At 46.7% G+C, this 23,975-nt stretch overlaps 2 protein-coding genes across 5 annotated transcripts in view; both read left to right on the forward strand.

Annotated features, from left to right (window-relative positions):
* Positions 1–205: 205 nt before the first annotated feature.
* Positions 206–5,698, forward strand: seh1l (SEH1-like (S. cerevisiae)). 2 transcript variants are annotated; one of them, XM_028964176.1, is made up of 9 exons: positions 206–426; positions 915–965; positions 1,047–1,193; positions 1,342–1,553; positions 2,042–2,137; positions 2,229–2,369; positions 2,449–2,606; positions 2,912–3,065; positions 5,300–5,698. In XM_028964176.1, the coding sequence occupies exons 1-9, from the start codon at positions 316–318 to the stop codon at positions 5,475–5,477; spliced, it is 1,248 nt and encodes a 415-aa protein (XP_028820009.1). In that variant the 5' UTR covers positions 206–315; the 3' UTR covers positions 5,478–5,698. The 2 variants fall into 2 exon arrangements, with proteins under 2 accessions (XP_028820009.1, XP_028820010.1); XM_028964177.1 differs by lacking the exon at positions 5,300–5,698 and adding an exon at positions 3,541–3,950.
* Positions 5,699–8,926: 3,228 nt separating this feature from the next.
* The window catches only part of ldlrad4a (low density lipoprotein receptor class A domain containing 4a), a 32,017-nt gene continuing 16,968 nt past the window's right edge, over positions 8,927–23,975 (forward strand). Inside the window, exons 1-5 of one of the 3 annotated variants that reach the window (XM_028964790.1) lie at positions 8,927–9,064; positions 19,685–20,084; positions 20,311–20,418; positions 20,517–20,899; positions 21,615–21,761. Coding sequence is in view for 1 of the 3 variants with exons in the window: in XM_028964789.1 (XP_028820622.1) it covers positions 20,057–20,084; positions 21,615–21,761 (175 nt within the window). In the remaining 2 variants the exon portion in view is untranslated. Of the gene's footprint in view, positions 9,065–19,684; positions 20,085–20,310; positions 20,900–21,614; positions 21,762–23,975 lie in introns of those variants that run through there. The other 2 variants (XM_028964789.1, XM_028964791.1) reach the window with 2 other exon arrangements.

Here is a 23,975-nt window from a genome sequence, read left to right on the forward strand (position 1 = left end):
ACTACCATTGTGACCCTGAGAAAGACACTTAACCCCAAGCTGCTCAAGGGGGACAGTCCCTGTAAGTACTGATTGTAAGTCGCTCTGGATAAGGGCTTCTGAAAATGCTGTAATACTGCAACGCCGTTCAGAACATGTCGGACCTGTTGTAACACTCCGGCCCTGTAGGGGGCGGACGGCGCTGCAGTTCAGGTGCGGCCGCCTGCCGCTTCTACAGATGGACGGTAGTCGCGGACGCGTTGCCGCAGCCGAACGCCTCTGAGGGCGCGTGATTTTTTTTTTAAGCTCGTTGGTTTTTGGACGCGTTCGTGTGCCATGTTTGTCGCTCGGACCATCGCGGCCGACCACAAGGACCTTATCCACGATGTTTCCTACGATTTCCACGGCCGGAGGATGGCGACGTGTTCCAGTGACCAAAGCGTCAAGGTTCGCCTTCAAAATACTTTAAGTGAAGAATGCGGACAGAATCTACCACAACTACTTTAATTCTAAATGATCATTGCCTATATTTATTTCAATTAGGGGGGTACGTTTCAACGCAGCACATTTTCTTTCAATGAAAGGCGCCTAGACGTTGTTCAGCGTTGATTGGTCAGTTTATTTCTGCGCTGAGCTCCTTCGACGTTCCGATTGGCTGTTTGAAGTTTTCGCTGATTCTTGCCGCCTTCTGATTAGCCAGTGTCACCACTGGGCTGAGTTTCACCTGCAGTGTTTACCGAACAGTCGCTTTAAAGAAAGAGGCCTCCGCTTGTCATCAAACTTACACTTGTATGTCACAGCAAAAATCCCTGCTGCATGCGGGTACTTGTTGGGGTGGCACTCACAGGAGACGCTGAACATCAGAGTGTCTGAAGAATCCGAAGTTTAGTAGTGGTCAAGCATCATGGTGATTTGCCATATCCGTGCTTTCGCAGGTTTGGGACAAGGGTGAGGATGGTCAGTGGCGTTGCACAGCAAGCTGGAAGGTGAGGCTGCTTTTTTTTTTTATTTTTATTTTTTTTTTTTATATTGTTCTCCTGTAGATTTAAGTAGGTGTTTTGATGTAGACCCACAGTGGATCTGTGTGGAGAGTGACCTGGGCACACCCCGAGTTCGGCCAGGTTTTGGCGTCCTGCTCGTTTGACCGAACGGCTGCAGTTTGGGAGGAGATTGTCGGAGAGTCCAATGATAAACAGCGTGGCCTTAGCCACTGGGTATGAACATTTAACATTAGTACATCGGGTCTGATTCGTGATTTGGCTATTTTCATATGACATTTATTCATTTAAAAAAAAAAAAAAAAAAACTTTGTTCCCTATATTTGCTGAGGGTTCATTAAAAGCTTTTTGACTTATGACCCAGATAAAACGCACCACACTGGTGGACAGCCGCACATCAGTGACTGATGTGAAGTTTGCACCAAAGCACATGGGCCTGGTGCTGAGCACCTGCTCGGCGGATGGAGTCGTGCGGATCTACGAGGCCCCAGACGTGATGAACCTGAGCCAGTGGTCCCTGCAACACGAGATCAGCTGCAAGATCAGCTGCTCCTGCCTGTCCTGGAACCCGTCCAGGTGGGCTGTGCTTTTCTCGCTCGCTTACTTGGGCTAATTATGGCCATACACGGTCAATAACACACTTACCTACAAACCAGAAGACCACAAAGTCCCCGGTTCAAACCCCACTTACTACCATTGTATCCCTGAGTGTCTCCAGCTGTAACTGCTGATTGTAAGGCACTCAGGATGAGGGCGTTTGAACAAATGTTATAAATGTAATATGCTGGGGTGTTATCGATACACCAATATATCGTGATATTTTACATAGGGATATTGTATCGATACAGGGACATCAAATATCAACATTTTTGTATACAAATTTAGTCCATTGAGTGGTGCTTTTGAGCATTTTCTCTAGTGAGGTCAGCAGAGCAACCCACCCATGAGGGCTAAATAAAACATTTTGTGTCAATAAAATCACCATGGCAATATTTTATTGTAAGTCAAAGAGAGTCGTGGTGTATATCAGCCATCATTTGTTTGTTTGTTTGTTTGTTTTCCAGCTCCCGGGCCCACCCTCCTATGATTGCAGTCGGGAGTGACGACAGTGTGACGTACTGCGGTAAAGTTCAGATCTACGAGTACAACGAGAACACTCGGTGAGACCCCCTTCCTCGCCGGACACCTGCAGCAGGGTTTTATCCAGTCTGTGCTGACGCTGGTTCTCTGGTCTGTGGATCTTCTGTACAGGAAGTACGCCAAAGTGGAGACTCTGATGACCGTGACCGATCCCGTGCATGATGTCGCATTTTCTCCCAACCTGGGGCGTTCCTTCCACGTGCTCGCCATAGCGACTAAAGACGTTCGCATCTTCAAGCTGGTTCCTTTGCGGTGAGTCCAGTTCAGAGAAGTGTCGCTCACCAGAGCCTGAATGTGGTCTGGCTACATTTAAGTGTGTGTGTGGCACCAGAAGGGAGAGCTCATCCACCTCAGTGCCCACCAAGCTGGAGGTGCAGGTGATGGCACAGTTTGACCACCACAGCTCGCAGGTGTGGCGTGTGAGCTGGAACATCACCAGCACGCTGCTGGCCTCTTCTGGAGATGACGGCTGCGTCCGGCTCTGGAAAGGTGAGTAGTAAAACCAGCTCAATACAGCTGTACTTTGCTTGTGAGAGCTCTGTAAATAGTTATAGACTAGTCATAGATGTAGCTCTAGGGTGGGGTTTGGATGGGATGATGTAGGTTGTTTTCGGACCATGGGCTAGACGATGCCTGGCCATTCCATCTTGTGACACAACAAGTCATCTCAGACAAACCAGTTTTGGTTAACTGCGAGATCTTGCTGTATTCATAGTCTTATTATAGTGATATTAAAATATAGTGATTTTATTTCACCCCGCCCCCTTAAATAGATTTTTAATGCCCCTCCACAGCCAACTACATGGATAACTGGAAGTGCACCGGAATCCTGAGGGGTGACGGCAGCCCTGTTAATGGGGCCGCGGCCCATGGCACTGTCGTCGGCGCAGCGGGGACTGCCGTTTCCGCGGCGGCCCAGCAACCCCTCGTTGGCGCCTCGGCCGGGAGGTCAGTTTGACACGGTGGCATGGGGACATGTTGGACTGCGTTGTAGTAAAATGCCTGCAGAGCGGGGCGGATTGGACTCGTACCTCACGCCGATTGGTGCACGTCCGTCCACCATAACCTTGTATTAAAAAAGGGAGTGGTCTTACCTCCGTGTGTGTGTGTCTGTGTGTCTGTGTGTTTGTGTACATTCTCTTGTCTGGTCTCACCTCAAACATCCACCTTTCTACCTTGTTGCCTGTACCAGTCTGTATTAGCGCTTAAATAATATCAAACTAATTAAGACAAAGTTCAGAGGTTTCGATGTATGTTATATTCGATGATTCATTATTATTGCCTTTTAATGCTTGCAAATTGCCAGTTTTAACAGGGCACCCAAAGATTTAAGTGTGTTTGTTCATGTTGACTATGTGTGTGTGTGTGTGTGTGTGTGTGTGTGTGTGTGTGTGTAACCTGCTGTGTTATGTCCCTTTAACAGAATAAAGTCTCAGCTGATGCCAACCTAACGGAGCTGTTTGCTGATTGGCTGCTTGCTGCATGTGCACACAGGACTGGACAGAGTATAAGTCCCAGCTATTTGTTAACCACACTCGTTCACACACACACACACACACATACACACACACACATACATCTACCATGAAGGCTTTTAACTGGACACGTTGTCCAAATCTCAAATTAATGTTAGTCCACAATCTTACAGTGCCTCTGAACTCTGTGTGTGTGTGTATGTGTGTGGATGGAGCTGTTTGCACTTACCAAGCACTGGTCTGACCTGGTACTCTGTGTTAACCAATAATCCTTCACCTGTGGCTTTGTAAATATGGACCCTTTTTCCATCTGAAGTGACGTGTATAACTTTGTTCAATAAAGACTGAAGACGCTCCATGTTGCATGAAGTCCCAGTTTGTTCCTAACAGCTCTGGCCATAACTGTAATTGTAAAATCTGCTGTTCAGATGCCGGTAAGCAACATTGCAATAGCAACATTTCTACCTGTGCAGAGCAAACTTGAATAAAAGGCCCGTCACAAAAGATTTTTCCAAAATTTAACTTTTGGTAACTTTGGTCTAAAGGGGCTCGACTGGAAGTTCTGAGAACCTGTCCAAGAAGACGTAAAAGGAGCCAGACCAGCAATAGACTTTAATTACTTACTGCGGGCAGGAGATGGAGGCATAAAAAAAAAAGAAATCAGTATGTAACCAGTATGTATCAGTATGTATGTCTGTTATTTAGTCTCGGTATTGAGAAAGTTGTCTGTTATGCGATGTTGCTCGTATGGCGTCGCCAACACCCGTTGCTTTTCATTTGGCTTTCGTTTCTCTGTTCTGTGTTTTTCACAATGGGTTCTTTGAGTGTAATGGTCATGTTTCAAACAATCTTATGAATTTTGAAAATATGTTCTCTCTGCCCCCTCTTTTTTTGTCCAATGACAAGGCAAAGATCAAAAACAGGGCAGTGGAGAGACATTTAGTTTTATTAACCTACATATTTTGCTAATGTATATGAACCAATAAGAATAAAAAAAAAGTGAAGTGATTGTCACATGTGATACACAGCAGCACAGCACACGGTGCACACAGTGAAATTTTTCCTCTGCATTTATCCCATCACCCTGAGTGAGCAGTGGGCAGCCATGACAGGCGCCCGGGGAGCAGTGTGTGGGGACGGTGCTTTGCTCAGTGGCACCTCAGTGGCACCTTGGTGGATCAGGATTCGAACCGGCAACCTTCTGTTTACAGGGCCGCTTCCTTAACCGCTAGGCCACCACTACCCCGAATTTGGTCATGGCTGCTCACTAAGGTGATGGTTAAAAGCAGAGGACATGTTGTTTCACCGTGTGCTGTCCTGCAGTGTATCACAATCACTTCACTTTCACATTTGCTGTAAAGTTTATGACATCTGGTGATGTGATACTAATTTAACTGCAGTAGAAACAACATTGTCTGAGCCGTCTTTCATTCAATTGCGTGATCAGTTTTGGGGACTTGCTGAGAAATTTCGCTAGGTAGGTGAATGCTCCCCCCGCTCGGTTTAGTTTAATGGCGTCAGTATCCTCCACGTAAACACCATCCAATCACCTTCAGCCCTTCAGACCTCCTTTGGCCCCTCCTTTCAGCTTATCTTTCATTCTGCCATGACTCATCTTACTTTCCTCATTTCCACCTCTGCCCGGTTCCTCTGCCCTTCTCTCTCCTCTGTTTTTCCCGTTTCGGCACACCCCACCTCCCGCTGCAGGTACTTCTTCCCCCACCTGGAAGCCCCCAGGCCTGGATCGAGGCTGGGTCTCCTGCTGCCTCCGCCCGCTCTCATCGAACAGACGTGTGACTCGGAGTCCGGCTACACCCAGCCGGCCCCGCCCCGGCGGCGACACTTCAAAGCCAATACAGCCACCCTGCCCCCTGAGCACGAGTGACCGGCACACGTTGGGGTTCGGCGTCTACTCTGGTCCACTCTGCTTGTTTAAACGGGTGCATTTGAGCTGCTGTGACGCTGAAGATGTCCAATGGAAACACACTCAAGTTTTTCTTGATTAATAAATGGCTGGACAGTGGTCTCGGCCTTCAGGAAACTGTCCTCAGCTGTCGCATGATGTCTGGTTTTAGGCCCTTGTTTTAATTAAAGTATTACATGGTGGATCCTTGGTGTCTTTATATCCTCTTCCCCTCCCCCGATCCCCCGAACACACGTTCGCGTCCCACCCATGCCCGTCTCATATGTTCAGACAGACGTGTGCTGGCATCAGACCCAGGGGTCCTGGTCTCATTCAATTAAAGTCCCAGCAGGGGGTGATGTCTGGCGTGTACTCCGCACGCTCACACACATACAGAGGCTCCTGTGTGTGTGTCCTATGTGTGAGTGCCAGACAGCTAATTATATTTTGAAACCCTGCTTTGTGTCGTGATAATTTTTTAATGAGGTGCTTGTGTTTGCGTCTTCATTATGACAAACCCGGAGGTAAAAAATCTGTTCTCCTCAGCACTTTCTGCATGACTCTCGTCTTGCCGAAGAGACGTTTCGCTCATACTTACTTCCGCGACGTGCCTTCCTGCTGTTGTTAATACTTTCAAATGTTTTATCTGGAGCCACAAGGACACAGAAAACTATATATATATATATATATAAAAATTCTAAATTAAACAGGTTCTAGAACTGATTCATGCCAACTGATACAAATGACACATTTGGAATAAGGAACCATTGCAAACCTTTTCATTTTCACATGGATGAAGAACCAAATTGTGGTAAAAAGAAGCCTGGAAAGAATGAACAAAGCACATTTCACCCAGGACAAAATATGTCTTTACTAGTGCTGAATGTGTGAATTATCCTTTTTTCTAAACTATGAAACCTTTTCAGTTTTTCATGGTCTAACAGGCAAAATTGGTAAAAGAAAAAAAAAAGATACATTCAGAATACTTAAAATATCATTTTAGCATATATATATATATATATATATATATACACACACACACACACACACACACACACACACACACACACACAAAATTCCATTTACTTTTTAAAAGAATGCCATGTATCAGGCGCCCTTATCCTGAGTGACAGTGACAGTCCCCCTGGAGACACTCAGGGTTAAATGTATTGCTCAGGGACACAATGGAAGTGGGGTTAGAACCTGGGATTTTCACTATTCTACAACGATCCCTTTTGTTTTTTTTAAGTTTTTCATTAGGAACATTGTCAGAAAACCACTGATTAAAAGCAACAACAAACCCAACAGCAGATCAGCAACAATCAGAAAACTTTATTAATCCTGAAGGAAATTGCTTATGCTACAACTGCACAGAGGGAAAGACATACAATGTACATAGAATGTATGTGCAAGACATACAACAAGTACACAGAGAGACAGACATGCATTTATGAATAAATAAAAAAATAAAATAAATATAAGCGCTAAAAACAAGTATGTAGTAATGGATAAAGCAGCATTGAACATTATGTAAGAGTTTAAAGTCAATAAGTGAGTTATTGCACAGTAAAAAAACAGCAACAGGAGACAGTCGCACAGAAGGACAGCAGCAGAAGGATCATATTGCACAACCCCATGTTGTTTACAGACTTACAGACAGTGAGTGTAAGGTAGAGAGAGGGAGAGAGGGACACGTATTGTGTGAGTGAATGGCAGAGGGCGAGTTAAAAAGTCTGATGGCTGTGGGAAGGAAGGATTTCCTGTGCCGTTCAGTGGAGCATTTCAAACGTTTTTCTGAAAAAACTCCTCTGCCCCTCCACAGCACCGTGCAGTGGGTGATCAGCATATTCAATAACAGATTGCAGCTTTCCCAGCATCCTCTGCTCCGCCACAGTCTCCAGCGTGTCCAGTTTTACTCCCATCGCGCTGCCAGCCTTCTTGATCAGCTTGTTTAGCCTGTTCTTATCAGCTACACGCCACAGCATACAAGACGGCACTGGCCACTATGGAATCATAGAACATCCGCAGCGTGATGTTACGCACCCCGAAGGACCTTAGTCTATGCAGGAAGTGCAGCCTGCTTCGACCCTTCCTGTATGTGGCCAGTGGATTCTGTGACCAGTCCAGGTACTTATAGTCCTGAACGATCTCCACCTCCACTCTCCTGACGGATGTTGAAAAGCACAACAGCATAAAACAACAAGGATATACAATATAGTCCAAATCTTAGATACAGATTACAGAATACAAAGACTACAGAAATAATAACATAAGATTACATAAAGTGCGGTTGCAATGTGTGTGACAGTTCAGTTGTGTAGGAGGGTGACAGTGAGGGAAGTGAAAAACTGTTCTTGTGTCTGCAGGCTTCTGGAACGTCTGCCAGAGGGCAGCAAGTCCAATGGTCTGTGTCCAGCGTGTGAGGGACCTGTGATGATCTTTCCTGCTCTTTTCCTGGTTCTTGAGGGGGACAGGTCCTGGATGGAGAACATGGGGACCCTGATGTTCTGATGTATCTTTTCTGTCCCTGGCAGTCGGTCCTGTGCAGTTGAGTGGCTGCTCCATACCAGAGTGTGATGGAGGAGCACAGGACGGACTCACTGACTGCAATGTAGAACTGGCTCAGCAGCTCCTGTCGAAGCCTACACTTCCTTGTTTGTCTCAGGAAATACATCCCCTGCTGAATGTTCTTGAGGATGGAAGAAATGTTGGTTCTGGGAGATGGTGGAACCCAGGAACTTGAAGGTCTCTGCAGAAGACACTGGGCTGTCTGATACAGTGAGGGAGTGCAGTGTAGAAGGACGTCTCCTGAAGTCCCCTACCATCTCTACAGTCTTGATTGTTCAGCTCCAGGTTGTTCTGACTGAACCAGAGCACCAGCCACTAAACCACCCCATCCTTCCTGTCCGTAAGGAAGCTGGCGAGCCACTGACAGGTAGCAGACTTGGTTTGGGACAATGGTGTTAAAAACAAGGTCCATGGTTGAGAACCGTTCATCTCCCTGGTCAGCGTGTTCCTGGCTTGCTCATACAGGACCCCGTCACCACGTCTGTAGACGTCCTCCTTTGCTTGTTGCATCTCGGTTTATTGTTGTATGTGCCGAGGTCCTTGGTTGGCACACAGACATCTTTACAAAAACTGATGTGAATCGCTCCACTCCTTCACAGTTTTGACTACAGGCTTGGCACGCTTGAGTCGAGTGAAGTATTTTTTTTTTTTATTCTGAATGTGTAAAAGAGCGGCAGCTTGCCTTTTAATGTTAAATTAACTATTCAATTTGCACCTTGGCTCTTGCTTGTCTTGGTATTTGTTTGTTGAGGCGGCGACAGCTCCCCCCGGCCTGCAGGTGTCGCTGCACGGCGCCGCGAACGCGGCCGCGGCGCCGCAGCGCGTTTGCGGCGTCCTCTGCCTGCCTCCCCCCGCCTCCCTCCCGCCGCTCTTGCTCGGTGGTGCTTTATTGCCGTCGGCTCTGGCGCTGTCGGTGACGGAGAGTCTAGACGCTCCTGCAGCAGCCGCGGGTCCGGAGCGCGTCTGGCTGCGGGACGCGCGGAGCAGCGCGGCGCACGACAGTAAGCGGACGATTTTTTTTGTGTTTTTGTTGTTGTTCTTTCTCGTTTTCGTCTCGGGGGCTGCAGCAGTTGCGAGGCTGCGGGAGGGGCGATGCATAAAAAAAAAAGAAAAAAAAAAAAAAAAAAAAAGAATTTCTCCACCTCCTGCTGCAGTCGGGCTCTTTTTTTTTCATACGAAAATGTAACGCGCGTCGGTGACGGACGTAGCCGTTCGTAACGATCCGCTACGCGCACGCAGGCTCCGCTCCTGCCTGGGCTGCGATGTGCGTTTTTTTTTTTTTTTTTTTTTTTTTAATGCGCAGCTTCCTCCGGCTGCCAACTTCTGAGGTTCTTCTGATGGTCTGTAGGGGCTGCGGCGCGCACTGATCCTGCGTCTCACGGCGAGGACGCGTTCCGTGGACAGCAGGACGGTCGGAGCGCGCACAGCACACCTGGTGGAAAGCAAAAGTTCTGCCCCGGGTGTCACTTTTGTCCCCAGGGGCTGTAACCTGCAGGGAAAATGTCCTTTACTCCGTGGGTGGGGTGTGTGTGGTCTGGGCTGGATTTTTTTTTTTAGGCCGTGCGCTCCCAGGTAATTCTGGGATGTCTCGGACGCGGTCTGTGCCGCTGTCCCATTTTCCTTCAGGTTGACTCGAGGCCCTGGGCGGAAAGTGACCCAGGACACGGCGTCCAGGGGCAGGAGGTCCGCCTGCGTCTTCGGATAATGACTTTAATTTAATTTCTGCCCTCTGCTCACTAAGGCGATTGCAGGGGACGCGTTTCATTGTCACCGCGTGCTGTGCTTCCTGCGCACCACAATGACAATCACTTCACTTTCATATCTTTACGTTTTCCACAATTTTGACGATAAATGATTGGGTGAATCCTGCACATGAGCCTGGGTTGTTGGCTTGAGGGGTACGTGTTGTTATGACCATACCGAAGCATCCTAGTCATCTCCGAGACGAGCCGAGTGACCGGAACGCACTCCGCTGTCCTCGCGAAGCCTTGGCGCCGACGAGCCCATCAGCTGAGGTTTTGGGTCGTGCGTTCGCGTGAACACCCTGCACACGTACGTGGCGCTGGATTCTGGCAGAAACGGCCACTTGATTTGTGGATGAGCTGCAACGTGACGAACGCCGTGATCAGTCTGTGACTCACCATCGTGGTGAGCAGTCATGGTGACAGTTGTCAGTTTTTGGGTCGCTGCTGTACTGTAACAGATTGAGCGCTTTCTCTTTAATTATAGTGTCTCTCCGGCTGCTTTCCTGGCAGACTGGACAGCTCTGACTGTAAAAAGTGGTTTTACATACCCTGCCACTTCTGACTTCTGGTCATGGATGTGCTTTGATTAGCCCCAATATTAATATATGGCTTATGAATATTGACAACACCACTCTGTGGTTTGTGGGATCCATGGTGGGTTTGTTTCCTTAGTCCTTCCGAAACTGAATTATTCATCTAGGCATGGTTGTTGCAGCCCTTTCACTACTGAAAGTTCTTTACAAAAAATTTAAAGTCAGAGTATATGATCTGAACTGCATAGTGCATATCTGTAGTTAATCTTAGGCCTGTTCTTTTTTTTAAAACATTCTTAAACCAGCTGTTCACAGAAGGACCTGCCTTGCGCTGATATGAAGTGTTTCAGTTTATGGGTTTCAACTTCTGAATGTGCTGTTGTCCTTGTGGAACTCTGAAGTATTATAATCAATGCTTTTTGACCCATTCCATTGTCCTCCAGTTAAATGTGGTTTAGAATAACATCTTTTGGAGACCACAAGGGGGCGATATAAAATCTGATCACCCGAGAACTTGTTTAATGAGAAGACCACAAAGTCACAGGTCCAATGTGCATGTAAATGACCTGGGTTCTAAGACTTTCCTGATCCAACCATCTGTGACCTTATTTGCCATGGCCCACTGACAGACGAGGCTTGAGAACCTCAGAACTAGGCCATGGGTGATCAGGTGGACCTGGAGAGCCACATACCAGGAGTTTCTCCACCTCCATGTAACCAGAAAATGACCCTTCACCTGCATCCTGATCTTGTGATGTAAACCACTCTCTGACGATCCAGTGCCGCCCTATTCGTGGCCCTGACAGGGGCTTGTGGTGTAAAGGGAGCTGGAAGATCTCCAGCTATGTGGCTCTCCAGGACCGAACTTGGCCACCCCTGGACCTGGCTTTGTGACCCGACCTACTTGAGAGCATGTGCTGTGAAAGCTGGATTCGGCAGGTGTTTCCTCTCCGGCGCTTGGCAGCGCTCCTGTCAGCTGCCGAGGATAAATGAGTGACGCCGGGGATGTGCTGCGGTGGCGCTCATGCCCTTTCACTCTCTCTGGCTGTTTGGGAAGCTGGGCCGGATTCGGGTGGCTCTTCTTTGCGTTCTAGACTCGCTCCAGCTGCTGCCGTGGCTATAGGGTTTCGCGCTGTGAGACACTGAATCCTGTCTGGCTTTGATCTCCACGCACACACACTCAGCCGGTACTGGTCACTATGTCTGGCAACCGAACGAGCCAGACGCTTCCCAAGCGATGACTCTCGGGGAAAGGTGGCGACATTACAGCCTTGCACAGTCGTAAAACTCGCTCGCTCGCCCACTATCCTTAACCAATTAGTCCTATTACTCGGGGCCGCGCCGGCCGGTGCCCATCCCACGACACTCCCATCACAGACCATAAACCGTTCATGCTAAAAGCTCTCTTAAGTTTAATTAGAATTCCACATATGCTTTTGTGGAACATTGGGATATGTATATGGATGCACCCTCACCCCGCTACGGCTGGGCTCCAGAGTGCGAGCTAATTTCTCAACGGTGCGGAGAAAAAAAAAAAAAAAAAAATCTGAGGTGTGACCAGCCGTTTCGGGGGGGGAGAATAATTTCTGTATCCAGCCTGTGTCTCATTCTAAGCCAATCAGAGATCGTGAAGGGCGGGGCCTGCCTCTGAGTGGCTGACCCGAGCCCGACAAGTGCAGCTTTTTAAAAGCCAGAACCCGACATTATTGTGGCGGCGGAGGCCGGACAACATGACCGTACCAACATTTTTTTTTCAATACCTCAGACTTCGTAATAGCCAGAAGCGCCTCAGATTCCATTTTAGCGCTAAACAAAAACGCATCATGAGACTGAGTAAAATGCTAGAAATGAAACACTGAAAAAGCACAGTGCATTAATAGGACACATGACAACAAAACTGGCCCAGCATCCCCTTTCAGCAAGAAGATCATCAGGCTGAGATGTTAATCAAGTTCAAACCCTTAAAACACAAAAATATTTCGTTTTTTCCTTTTATTTACATTTACATTTATGGCATTTGGCAGACGCCCTTATCCAGAGCGGCTTACAACGTGCTTTCAAGTTACCATCGATGAAGAGATCAATTCTGGTTCACTAGGACCCCAACTATGAATACATCTATTTTATTCACTCTGTTGTAGATTCTGTACACAAAGTTTGACAACAAGAAAATTACAGTTTAATCTAAATATTCTTCAAAGAGGAAGGTCTTGAGCTGTCGTTTGAAGGTGCTCAGTGACTGAGCTGTTCTGACCTCGAGGGGAAGTTCATTCCACCACCGAGGGGCCAAGACGGAGAAGAGTCTAGATGAATGTCTGCCTTTTACCTTTAGCGATGGAGGGACCAGGCGAGCAGTACTGGAGGCTCGGAGTATACGAGGTGCAGTGTGAGGTGTAATAAGGGCTGTGAGGTAGGATGGTGCTGCTCCATGTTTGGCTTTGTAGGCCAGCATCAGTATTTTGAACCTGATGCGTGCAGCTACTGGGAGCCAGTGGAGGGAACGTAGCAGAGGGGCGGTGTGGGAGAATTTGGGAAGGTTGAAGATTAGTCGTGCTGCTGCATTTTGTATTAGTTGTAGAATTAGTCTTGTTTTATTTTCAGCTCAGTGAAAAATTGAGCACCAACACCCTTTCTGTAAGTTCCCTTTCGTGTAGAATTTAACTTCAACCAGATTGATGTTAAATAATTTACAAGTCAGTATTGCCTATATGCACAGCAAATTTTTATTTATTTATTTATTTATTTTTTAAAGAAAAAATTTAACCTTTAAAACTGTGTTGTTACGTGCAATGCAGTCAAAAAATTGTGCTGGTGTAAGTTAGCCGCACCAGTGCAACCAGTGCAAAAAGTTAGTCTTCTGATGCAGTTTACTCGGGCTTGGATCGGGCACCAAGAAACATACTGTCATGCGGGGTATGTACATGCATACAACAATCTGCCATAATGTTACAGCCACTGACCAGAGAATGTTGTTTATTAGACTGCAAATGGACATTTTGTCCTTGAGGTTGGAACTCCAAGGAGGTCTTGGGCATGTAACATGTTGGGTGTGTGTAAGGATCTGAGTGACTTTCACCAGGGCCAAATCATGATGTCCAGCATTTATATGGTGGAGTCTCAACCTAGTGGAAGTCTAAAACAATGGAGGTGTCATTGTTCCAACTTTCACAACTTTATATCTGATACCACAGTTTACCTTCAGATGTCCTGGGCAGTCCGTTAAGTCATCATAATATCACAAACATAACTTGAGCACGTTAAAACGAATGATTTAATTCTATTATTAAGGCTTCATGTTTACTAAGATGCAATGAGAACAGTATAGAGTGCAATTTAATATATTTTTTATGTAGTGTGTGTGTGTGTGTGTGTGTGTGTGTGTCTGGACAGAGCTGCTGATCATATTAAAAGTATGTCTGCACGCGCGCCGTCTCTCTGAATTTAGACTCTGACGTTGCTCTTTCCCTCAGCTTCATTCATCATGGGCCCGACAGCGTGTCTGGACCCGGTCTGCTCTCCAGGTTCAGCATGTCGACGCCGCTGCCGAGTGCTCATGTGTCCATAAGAGGCAGCGGGCACGGTTGCCCTGTCTTGGTCTTTGGCTGGTGCTCGACCGGGCCGGCATTCCAGTGGCATAGCAGGGAAGCCTCCTGCTTCAGGAAGAGCGCGTGTGATGCGAGACACAGCTGTCAGGCGCAGCAGACCGCCCCTGTTTGAAGCGGTAGTGGAAATGGGGGCGGAACCATCTTCCTCTTCTACTTGTTATGGGAATAAAAACATTGGAGAAAACGGGATGCGCAACCGTGCCACTCTGGCCTGTCCCGATAACAAATAGACGTGCTGCATGTCTTTTGCATTTGAGTCTCAATTCAGGGTCTGAATCCTACATTGTGTGGTGTGAACATTTACATTTACAGCATTTATCAGACTTACAATCAGTAGTTGCTCAGGGACACTATGGTAGTATGTGGGATTCGAACCCGGGTCTTCTGGTTCATAGGCGAGTGTGTTACCCACTGGGCTACTACCACCGTGAAGGCGTTTTGATGGCTGCGGCCTCCCAGCCATGCTAAATGAGACGGTCTAGCTTATGGGTAATTACATTGCTTCGTGAAGTGCCGGCTCTTAAAGTTCCTGGAGGAACGCACACTTTTTTTTTTTTTTTTTTTTTTAAAGTGTTTTTGTTTGTAAAAAATTTTTTTGGACAATGGTTCCCTCTCGGCAGAACGCTTCTGTGGGACACGTTTGAAATTCCCCTTGAAACAGGACCGTATTCACGTTGGCCCTTCAAATGCATTCATTCAATGATTTGGCTCCTAAATTGAGGTTTGGACTGGTCTTTTATAGGCCACACGGTCCCTGTACAAATGAATATAAGGCATGACAGCCTTGTGTTGTATTTTGTCCTCACCATTAGCCGAGACTGACTTAATTAGCGTCTTTGCTTGTAGTGCTAGCAGAGACAGACTTTGTGTCTTCAACATTAGCTTTAGCAGAGATGGTAAGTTTCTAATCTTATATTTCATTCTTGTGTCTTTGCCTATGTCTTTGTTTTTAGCGTTAGTGTGTTGGTGCTGCCTTAGGAAATGTTTTCTGTATTTTTTTTTTTTTATTTTTTAGTTTGTTTGCTGCAAATGGAAGAGGTGAAAGGCCTAGATGGAACGTTTTAAAAACCCTCCTCTGAAAACGTGCTCCTCATCCCAGCTTGCCTGGCCGCCTGGATCCGGCAGTGCCGGGGTTAAGCCTGCTGTCTGGCAGATAGGGGGAATGTGACCTCTAAGCTGGGTGCCAGACGACTTCATACAGAGAAGCATCTGTGCTCAGATTGTTGCAAAATCTTTAAATAGTAATGCGTTTGATTGCTCGCACGCAGACACGCACACAAACAGCGACGCTTGAGCGCTCCACCTTTTCCTGTGTGTGTGTGTGTGTGTGTGTGTGTGTGAAAGAGAGAGCTATAAATGTCCTCTGCCATGGTGCAGATGATGCCAGGTTGGCATGGTTTCAGCAGAGCTGTGTGATTGGAGAGGAATGCAGCAAGCTGTGGCCACACAGCACCGCATCTCGTTGCACAGCCAACTCCAGCGGACCCTTGCGCCGGCGTCTCCAGAACTGCCCGGCGCTCCAGCTCCACGGAGACGGTGTTAAAAACAGATTTTCTTTACGTTTGGATAACCATTCTCGATAACAAATATTATGATGGTGAAGAATATGTATAAGTGTGTATCTTCAGTGTGTGTGTGTGTTCGTCTCTACAGCCCTGCATCTGTGAGCAAGCCTGGTGTACTGAGTCACTATGTGTGTGTGTGTGTGTGTGTGTGTGTGTGTTTTCTCACCACAAGGTGAGCTGCTTGTGTAGTTGGGGTACTTCTTCTCTCGCTTGCCCTTTACCCCCTATTTCTTGCTGTTAGTTCCAGTCTGGCGCCCAGGATACCCTGTGAGACGGCGACATCGGTGCCCTTTCTGTGCACCCGACACACACACACACACACACACACACACACACACACACACACACACACACACCACACACACACACACACACACACACACTCTCATTGGTCCCTTAGGGATGAATTGACTGGCACTTGAGAGGGCAGGGGAAGGGCACAGACACCACGCTGTAGTTAACACCGCAAAAACGCGTGCGTGTGTGGTTCAGAGTGAGACTGAAGGACCGTATTCTGTCTGACTCTTATCACACACAGGCACAGCGCAGACACAACAAGCTTTTGTTGTCTCAAGCTCAGGCTAGTGCAGTGCTGCAGCCCAAGCAGCTGTGGTGTGTGTGTGTGTGTGTGTGTGCGCGCTTACAGTACTTACTGTGTGCGAACGAGAACAAGGGAGGTCCATGTGGATGAAGGATTATCTTGGAGGTTCTTCCTGCTCCTTTTGAACCGTGCCTGTAGAAAACATGAAGGTGGGGGTCGGCTGAACTTGCAGGGGCGTCTGGTGCCAATCAACGCCACAATCTAGACAGGCAGACGTCATAATGCAGATATGCCTCCACGCTGATAGGCATCGGAGATGCCTGAGCGACCAAATGTGCCCTCCTCGGCACACACCAGAGATGCTGCAATCCGCATAAAGAATACACACATGCTCATCATCAACATGGAGGTGTGGGCAGGCAGTAAACTTCAGACATCTCTGGCTCTGGGTCTGCTGTAGGGTTGTCCAAAAAATCGATTCTCAGATTATAATCATTAAGTGTCCATTTCGACGCGAATTAGCACTGGTATTGAAAGTTAAATTCCATTTTTGCATCTGATTGGCTCAAAAACATTACAAATAAATTTGTTTATTATCTATTTAGCGCGTTTTTAATTATTTATTTAAAAAAAAAAAATTTAAATAATTTTTAAAAAGTTCCCATGTTTTGTTTTTTCTTCCCCTGTATTATCAAATAGTATCGAGTACCATCCTTAATATTGGTATAATATTTCAGTATTGTTGCTGCATTCTGTGCGATGAGTAAAGGCATTGGCACACTTCTTCTGGCGTATTCTCTGCAAATTTGCCGGGGTCCTGTCACGATGGTTTCTGCAAACGTTATCACACAAACCAATCATATGTTGAGACCACTTTGTAAATTCTGGCCCGAAATCTCCTCCAAATGCCACCTTCCCCCCTTCATTCTTCATGTTGCTGTACAATTGATTTAATTTAAACTGTGGGATCTACAGTGTGTGAAGATTTAGGTTTTTTTGTACTTTATTTTATCTATTGGGATATGCTTTATTAAGACCTTATATATATATATATATAAAAGGTCTTAATAAAGCATGGCATAAAGCATATGGCCCCAATGCGCAGGTCATGTGCTTTTAAATATATTGTCTTTTTACTTCATTCTTTCCCCCAAATGGAGTGCCTTTTGGGTAAGTAAAAAGATAACAATCTTGTGTTGCCATGCTAGGAGACATGAAATCATCGTTATGTAAGTCAAGTTTTAATTTAATTTTTTTTTTTTTTTTTTTTTTTTTTTTGGGCATTACGTAAGGCGTATGGTAAGCGTTTATGACCGCACAGTTGAATCTGCACATTTTTTTTTTGTAGAGGCCATGCTCCACTGTTACGCCCATGTACAAGAGGAATTACCAGTGGAGGTTATGTTTTTTTTTTTTTTTTTTTTTTGGTCAGCTTTTCTCTCTCTCTTACCTGTGAAACAAAATTGGTTCGAACATCCGGGTGTTTGCTTTGTTTACGTTGAAAGCCCTAGTTCACAAAAAACGGAACTATTTATGACCGCGTACAACACATTTCAAGGCAGATGCTAACAGCTGTATGCGGTATGAGCTTTGTGTGCGAGTGTGAATGAGCTGTGACTCACCTAATGTGTACGGTAGAGAAGAGCAGCCATGCCGTGAGCACAGTAGGGATGCATTTACTTGACTGCGATCGGGATAACAGGTGTGTGCGTGTGTTGCGGGGACTGTATTTGTGGATGTGTGCGTGTCTCATTATGATTGACTACCGCGTGAATCACAGGAAGCCGCTAACAAAGCCCTGCTTGTGCGCGAGGCCGCCCTCATGAAAAAGTGATGTTTCGTGCCCGGCGCGTGTGTGTAAGGAGCGTCAGGCATGAAATCCAAGATTGAGGACATCCTGGCTGAGTCACTGTCCTTATCTGCTGGAGACGGGGAGGCGAGGCGGAGGATGATTGGGACAGACAGGAAGTGGGCCTGTAACCGGAGCTAAAGTATGTGGATGCGCCTGTCGTCTCCGGCGAATGAATAAGAGGCTGTCAGCCGGCGGCCGCGGGCTCCCCGCTGATCATCCCGTTAGCCAGACGGGCCCCCCCCCCCACAACCACCCTCCCACCCCCTGGGCCACGTTAGCCGCGTAACAGCCTTCCTGTGCGCGAGTCCGCGTAGGCGCGGGCTGGTGGCGGCCGTTTAGTTCTTGTTGAGTAGCTCCGTTACGTAAGTCTGCCGGTTACGTAAGTTGTTGGGGCTGGGGCTTGAAAGTATGTGGGGGCTGAGTGTTTTGGCGACACGCAGATTTTGAGATCGGGGTTAGGGATCCGAAATCAGCCTTTCGGGCGGAGGCGTCGTTGACTGAAATTTTTTATTTTTTTTTTTAAAACAAAATCAAAAAGCTCCCAAAAATACCTCCCTCCCTGACGACGGCGGAATGGACCCTTAGCAACAGCACGGCAGCCTCGCTCCACGGAGTCAGACGGCAGCCGCGCTACGCTAACAAATCCCGATTGGCTGTTGTCGGCTGTTCGTATGCCGCGGCGAGTTGGTCTTGCCTTCGTATGTCGCGTGACGCGAGACCTCCTCGCAGCGAGACCTCCCGAGTGAGGAGGTGGCCGGTTGTGTGTGGGATTTGCTTCGTCTGTCCCCCACCCTCCGACGTGAGCTCCTGCCCACCGGTGCTAGCAGTCTGCGTGGAAATGAGCGGGAAAGGCCAGAGCGTCCCCGTAAACGTGCCAACGGTGTAGGGAGATCGATGATATCGAGCACTCGGCCTCTTGGAAATGTGCTGAGGACGGCCGCGTAGCGTCTCGGCCGATAGTGGCCTGATAATGAGCGCTAAAGTGCTCGTACTTGTCTTTTTGTCATCATCCTCAGCTTTGGGGAGATGGTGGTTGGGTTGGGCCTGGTTGGGTTTGAGTTGGGTTCGAATACGAATTGTATTCGTTTGTCTACAATATCGGTGGTTTACAGTAGGTGAGCATCAAGTGAACCCACAGCCATGGCTAAAAATGCAAGAGATGCTTTATTTTATCGGCATGATATAAAAAATATAAGAAAGCACATGCATAGTGTAAGCATTGCAAAACGCATAAAGCAAAATTACAGGCATTTACATTTACAGCATTTATCAGACGCCCTTATACAGAGCGACTTACAATCAGTAATTACAGGGACCGTCCCCCCCAGGAACAACTTAGGGTTAAGTGTCCTGCTCAGGGACACAATGGTAGTAAGTAATGGGATTTGAACCTGGGTCTGTCACTTTGAGCGATGAAAAGTTGAGTTTCAAAGTGACAGCCAAGTTTAGTCCACTGTGCGAGAAACAATGATCGGCCACTGCTAGTGTGCTCCACGTCTAGCATTGACGCCACATGTACGCATGAGCATGCGCTCTGATTGCACAAATTTCCGCAACAACTGATCAAGTAAAAATCGGGTCATTGTAATCTTGTAAACCGGAATTTTCTCCATCACTAATCCAATTGCAGAATCGCCCAGCCCTGCGGCGATCGGGTGTAGGTGTACACCCAATATAATTCCAATACTTAAACATATAGTGCGTCTTGTGGATGAAATGCTTGATTTTTATAGTCCTGTTCCATACAGTGTCTGACTCTTTCTGTCTCTGTCTCCCTCAGCTGTGCTCCCTGAGTCTGTGGGACCCAGGTATATGGCGGGTGTGGACCGGTCCAGCCCGTGCCTCGCCAGGATCTCTGTAGCTCCACGTTGGACCTGAGCTTGCATCCCAGACTGACACGGAACCCCATTCGCGACCCAACGCATCTGGCCGTGTGCTGGTTCACAGGATGGCAGCGCACGTGTGGACGGGAGGATAGCGCCCTGTCCAGGTTCTGCCGCCATTTTGAACTGCTTTTGCCAGGATACTGTAAAGAACTTTCCCCCCGCCTGAAACCTTCATGGTGAACGGACCTGTGATGGCCGTTGGACTAGCGGCCGCTCCTGTTTGGACTGGTTAACGTTGCCTTCAGGAGTGTTACTGCAGGGGCAGTATGCAGCCAGATGACCTCTCGGCCACAGGTACTTTCCCCTCTAGAAATGGATTTCACCTCTCAATACTTGCCGGTTTATTTCTTTATTGATTAGTGACCAGGTTCGAGAATGTATTTAGACACTCTTAGGGAGGACGCGGAGCTACTGACAGGCCCATAGTCCTTGAATGAGGATAATATAACAAAATATCTAATTGTCTGTATCTGTGTGTGTGTGTGTGTGTATAATATATTCTTATTTTACAAAACACCAGTCCATCGCCCCAAGCCCTAGACTGGACGGTAATTCAAAAAACATTTTTGGATCAAGTTATTTTATGAGACTACGGACCGGAGGGGTGTGGTGTGTGTTTGCAACCATGGTAAGTTTATTTCTGTGTGTATTAGCGCGGTCATGGTGCATAAGTGTGCCTCTTCCATCATAAAGGCTGACCCCCACACCCTGTCCCATAATCCTCAGGCCAGATGTCTTGGGCTCGTTTCATCGCATACGTGCCCGCGCCCAGTTACTCTTCTCCTCAGATCGGGATGCCAGCCCTTGTACACCGGCCTTCCAAGTGCTGACTCCGAAAAATGCCTCCGTTTATAATATCACACGTGGAATGTGAACTCTGAGGAGACGCGGGATCCAGATGCCCCGGCGCTCCTGCGAGGAACGTGGGCCGGCCCGGCCCCATGAGCCCCATACATGGCCAGAATGTTCTGCTCTTTTATTCATCATGGGTGGAAATTAAAAACCAGAACATTCCATTCCAAGAGCACGTGATTGGCTCAGCGAATGTCCGGGTCGAGCCTGTCCATGGCGTCAATCACTCGAACCAAAGACCGGGGAGAACTCATTGGGTACACTGTGTTATGGTTTATCTATCTCTGTATCTTTTCATTTCATTTTACCCCCCCCCCCCCAAATAAGCAAAGTTGGATGTTGGGAAACGTCTGGTTTCGTTCAGGAAAAAAAAATCCATGTATGGATGTTTTTTTTTGGGAATTTTTTACTTATTTTTTGCTAAAGGAAGGGGAAATTGAACTATGTCTGGGATCTTTGTAATGCAAACAATCTTAAAATGCTTGTCTTTTATGCGGCAAAAAAAAGGGATGCGTATTTAATTTCAACAACACTTAAAAATATAATAATAATAATTTTATTTCTATTTCCTAACTCTGGTGGCCGGAGGTGTAATGGCTAATCTCTTGAATGGAGGTCAGTAAGTGTGTGAGAGGGTGTGGTAGTTGGTGGTTGGAGCGGGTCCCACCACGAGGGAACATCCGCAGATGACTGTAGGATAGTGTCCGCAATTAAAACCATTCGTTTCCGTAATTACAGAGTTTTGCAGTTTCATTGAATCTGTGATTCATTCTGTGTGTGTGTGTGTGTGTGTGTGTGTGTGTGTGTGTGTGAGTAACCAAATTCCTGTCTACTCAAGGTGCAGATGGCCTGAGTAACATCACCTTTAGGGTGAAGCCGTGATTGGTAGTTTCTGCGGTGGCGGCGGCTGTTTGCACCGGCGTTACTTAACCTGTCTGGTATGTGTTTGTTTCTCTCCCTCTTCTTTCTCAGAGTGTAAATTCCGCTGCTCCAACGGTGAGTGTCTGGAGCTGGTGTCTCTGATCTGCGATCAGCTGAATAACTGCGGAGACAACAGCGATGAGGAGCACTGCCCCACCGTGACTCCGCCTCCCACACCCTCTCACCCCACCCTTCAGAGTGAGTCGTTCCTTCCTCCTTTGTCAAGGCGCCCACGCCCTTTTCTTTTTTCTTTTCGCACCATGATTTAGTAGTCGTAGCAAAAAACCAACCTGTTGGAGCTTCGTGTGGAATAGTGATGCGCTGCGTAAATGTCTTTTGTTTGCTGATATTTTGGGACCGAAACAAAAAAACAAATTCCAGGTTATCATTCCATATGATTTAACAAATGACAGCAGGATGGTAGTAGCCTAGTGTAGTAACCCCACTTACCATTTTGTCCTTGAAATGTCATAGAAAACTTGACCATCAAAATGGTAAATTTTGTCATACTGTGTTAGTAAGACTTGGTTTCCTCTGATCATGTGATCTGCAGCTTGTGTTGAAGGTATATTGGTGTTGAAATTCAACTAATAATGTATGGCCATATGTGATTATGGAGTGGATGGATCAAAAAAGTGGTGGCCTAGCGGTTAATGAAGCAGCCCCGTAATCAAAAGGTTGCAGGTTCAAATCCCGATCCGCCAAGGTGCCACTGAGGTGCCACTGAGCAAAGCGCCATCCACACACACTGCTCCCTGGGCGCCTGTCATGGTGCCTACTGCTCACTCAGGGTGATGGTATAAATGCAGAGGACGAATTTCACTGTGTGCACCGTGTGCTGTGCTGCTGTGTATCACATGTGACAATCACTTCACTTTAAATAACCTGCAATTATGACAAATAACACTTAATCACTGTTCAACAAAGTACTTGGGCATTTACTTTTTGCTTTAAAAAAAAAAAAAAAAAAAACATTTACATGTAAGTAATGTGCATTTCATGCAAATAACTATTTCACAATTTTACACATTCTTCTTTTTGTAAAATAAGTGCTTCATGTTTGACCTTAACATAAAAAACGTAAATAAACATTGGAACCATGACCGGTTGTTTGCTGGCGTGATGGGCTTGTGCTAGTTTGCTTCTTTTCTCTGTTTCTGATACGTGTTACTGACTATAAGTGGTCGTCACATATGTTCGTCCAAAAGAGTTGTTCTTTTCCGAAAAATAGCTTTGCTATTGTTCCGCTCTAAACTTCGCACTAAGAGTCAAATTCCATACATTTTTGAGGACATCAATGTTCCCGGCGAGCCAAGCCTAAACGCTGCCAGCCCATCGCTGGCTGCAGCGGCCAGAAACGGCAATTATACACAATTCCGTGTTTTATAGCAGGTTCCGTTTTGTTTGTAGAATTCCGCAATTCAGTCCGTTTTCTGCATTGCGGAAATCATAGGGCCCTAATAGTGGACCCGGGATGGCTGCTATAGAAATAGAAATGACGTCGCACATCAGGATGTGACACTGTGTAGCTCTTGCAGCCATTTCGCCTTTCCTCTCGGTTCTCCGCTCACGTGAAGTCACCCTGTCTGTGGGGTTTGGGTGGCACTTTTGCAGGTGCTTATTTGGAAATACGCTCCCTCTCTTCTCCTCTTCGCTTTCTCTGTTGTATTTTCTAGACCCCATTGCATAATTGTGCCAAGGTTCACATGGCGGTACGTGTAATCCACCCTATACAGGGGGAAAAAGGTTACCTGAACATAAAAACGTTTTACATTTACAGCATTTACCAGACACCCTTATACAGAGCGACCTACAATCAGTAGTTACAGGGACAGTCCCCCTAGAGAAACTTAGGGTTAAGTGTCTTGCTCAGGGACACAATAGTAGTAAGTGGGATTTGAACCTGGGTCTTCTGGTTCACAGGCGAGTGTGTTATCCACTAGGCTATGTATATGTATGTAGAGACAAAGAGGTTAAAGGTTAAGCTCAGATTGCTCAGCATCTAATTTATTTGCTGCACTTTTAGAGTCCATCATAGTTCTGTTCCATTCTGATGTATTTTTTATTTAATTTTTTTCTGTTCTGGAATGTTTCACGGCGGCTGCCACGTAATGATTGTTTCCTGTTCTGTGTGTGGAACATTGATGCGCAGATGCGAGGGCGAATGTTCCAGGACTGCATAATTTGTGGCTTTTGATGTTTTTAGGACCCGGAGAGAAATGTTTACTGCACAAACGACTATTATTTTATTTATTTATATATTTTATAGCTGTCCCTGCGTGTTTCATCTTCAGACATCCCTGCAGGAAGGGTTTTTTTTTTTTTTTTTTTTTTTTTTGGTTCCTTTCTCTCTCCCTGATCCTTTTCCTGAACATGGTTCGCACTGCTATAGCAAAGCTGGAACGTAAAACA

Source organism: Denticeps clupeoides, chromosome 20 (assembly GCF_900700375.1).
Source record: "Denticeps clupeoides chromosome 20, fDenClu1.1, whole genome shotgun sequence".
In the NCBI taxonomy this organism is placed as follows: domain Eukaryota; kingdom Metazoa; phylum Chordata; class Actinopteri; order Clupeiformes; family Denticipitidae; genus Denticeps; species Denticeps clupeoides.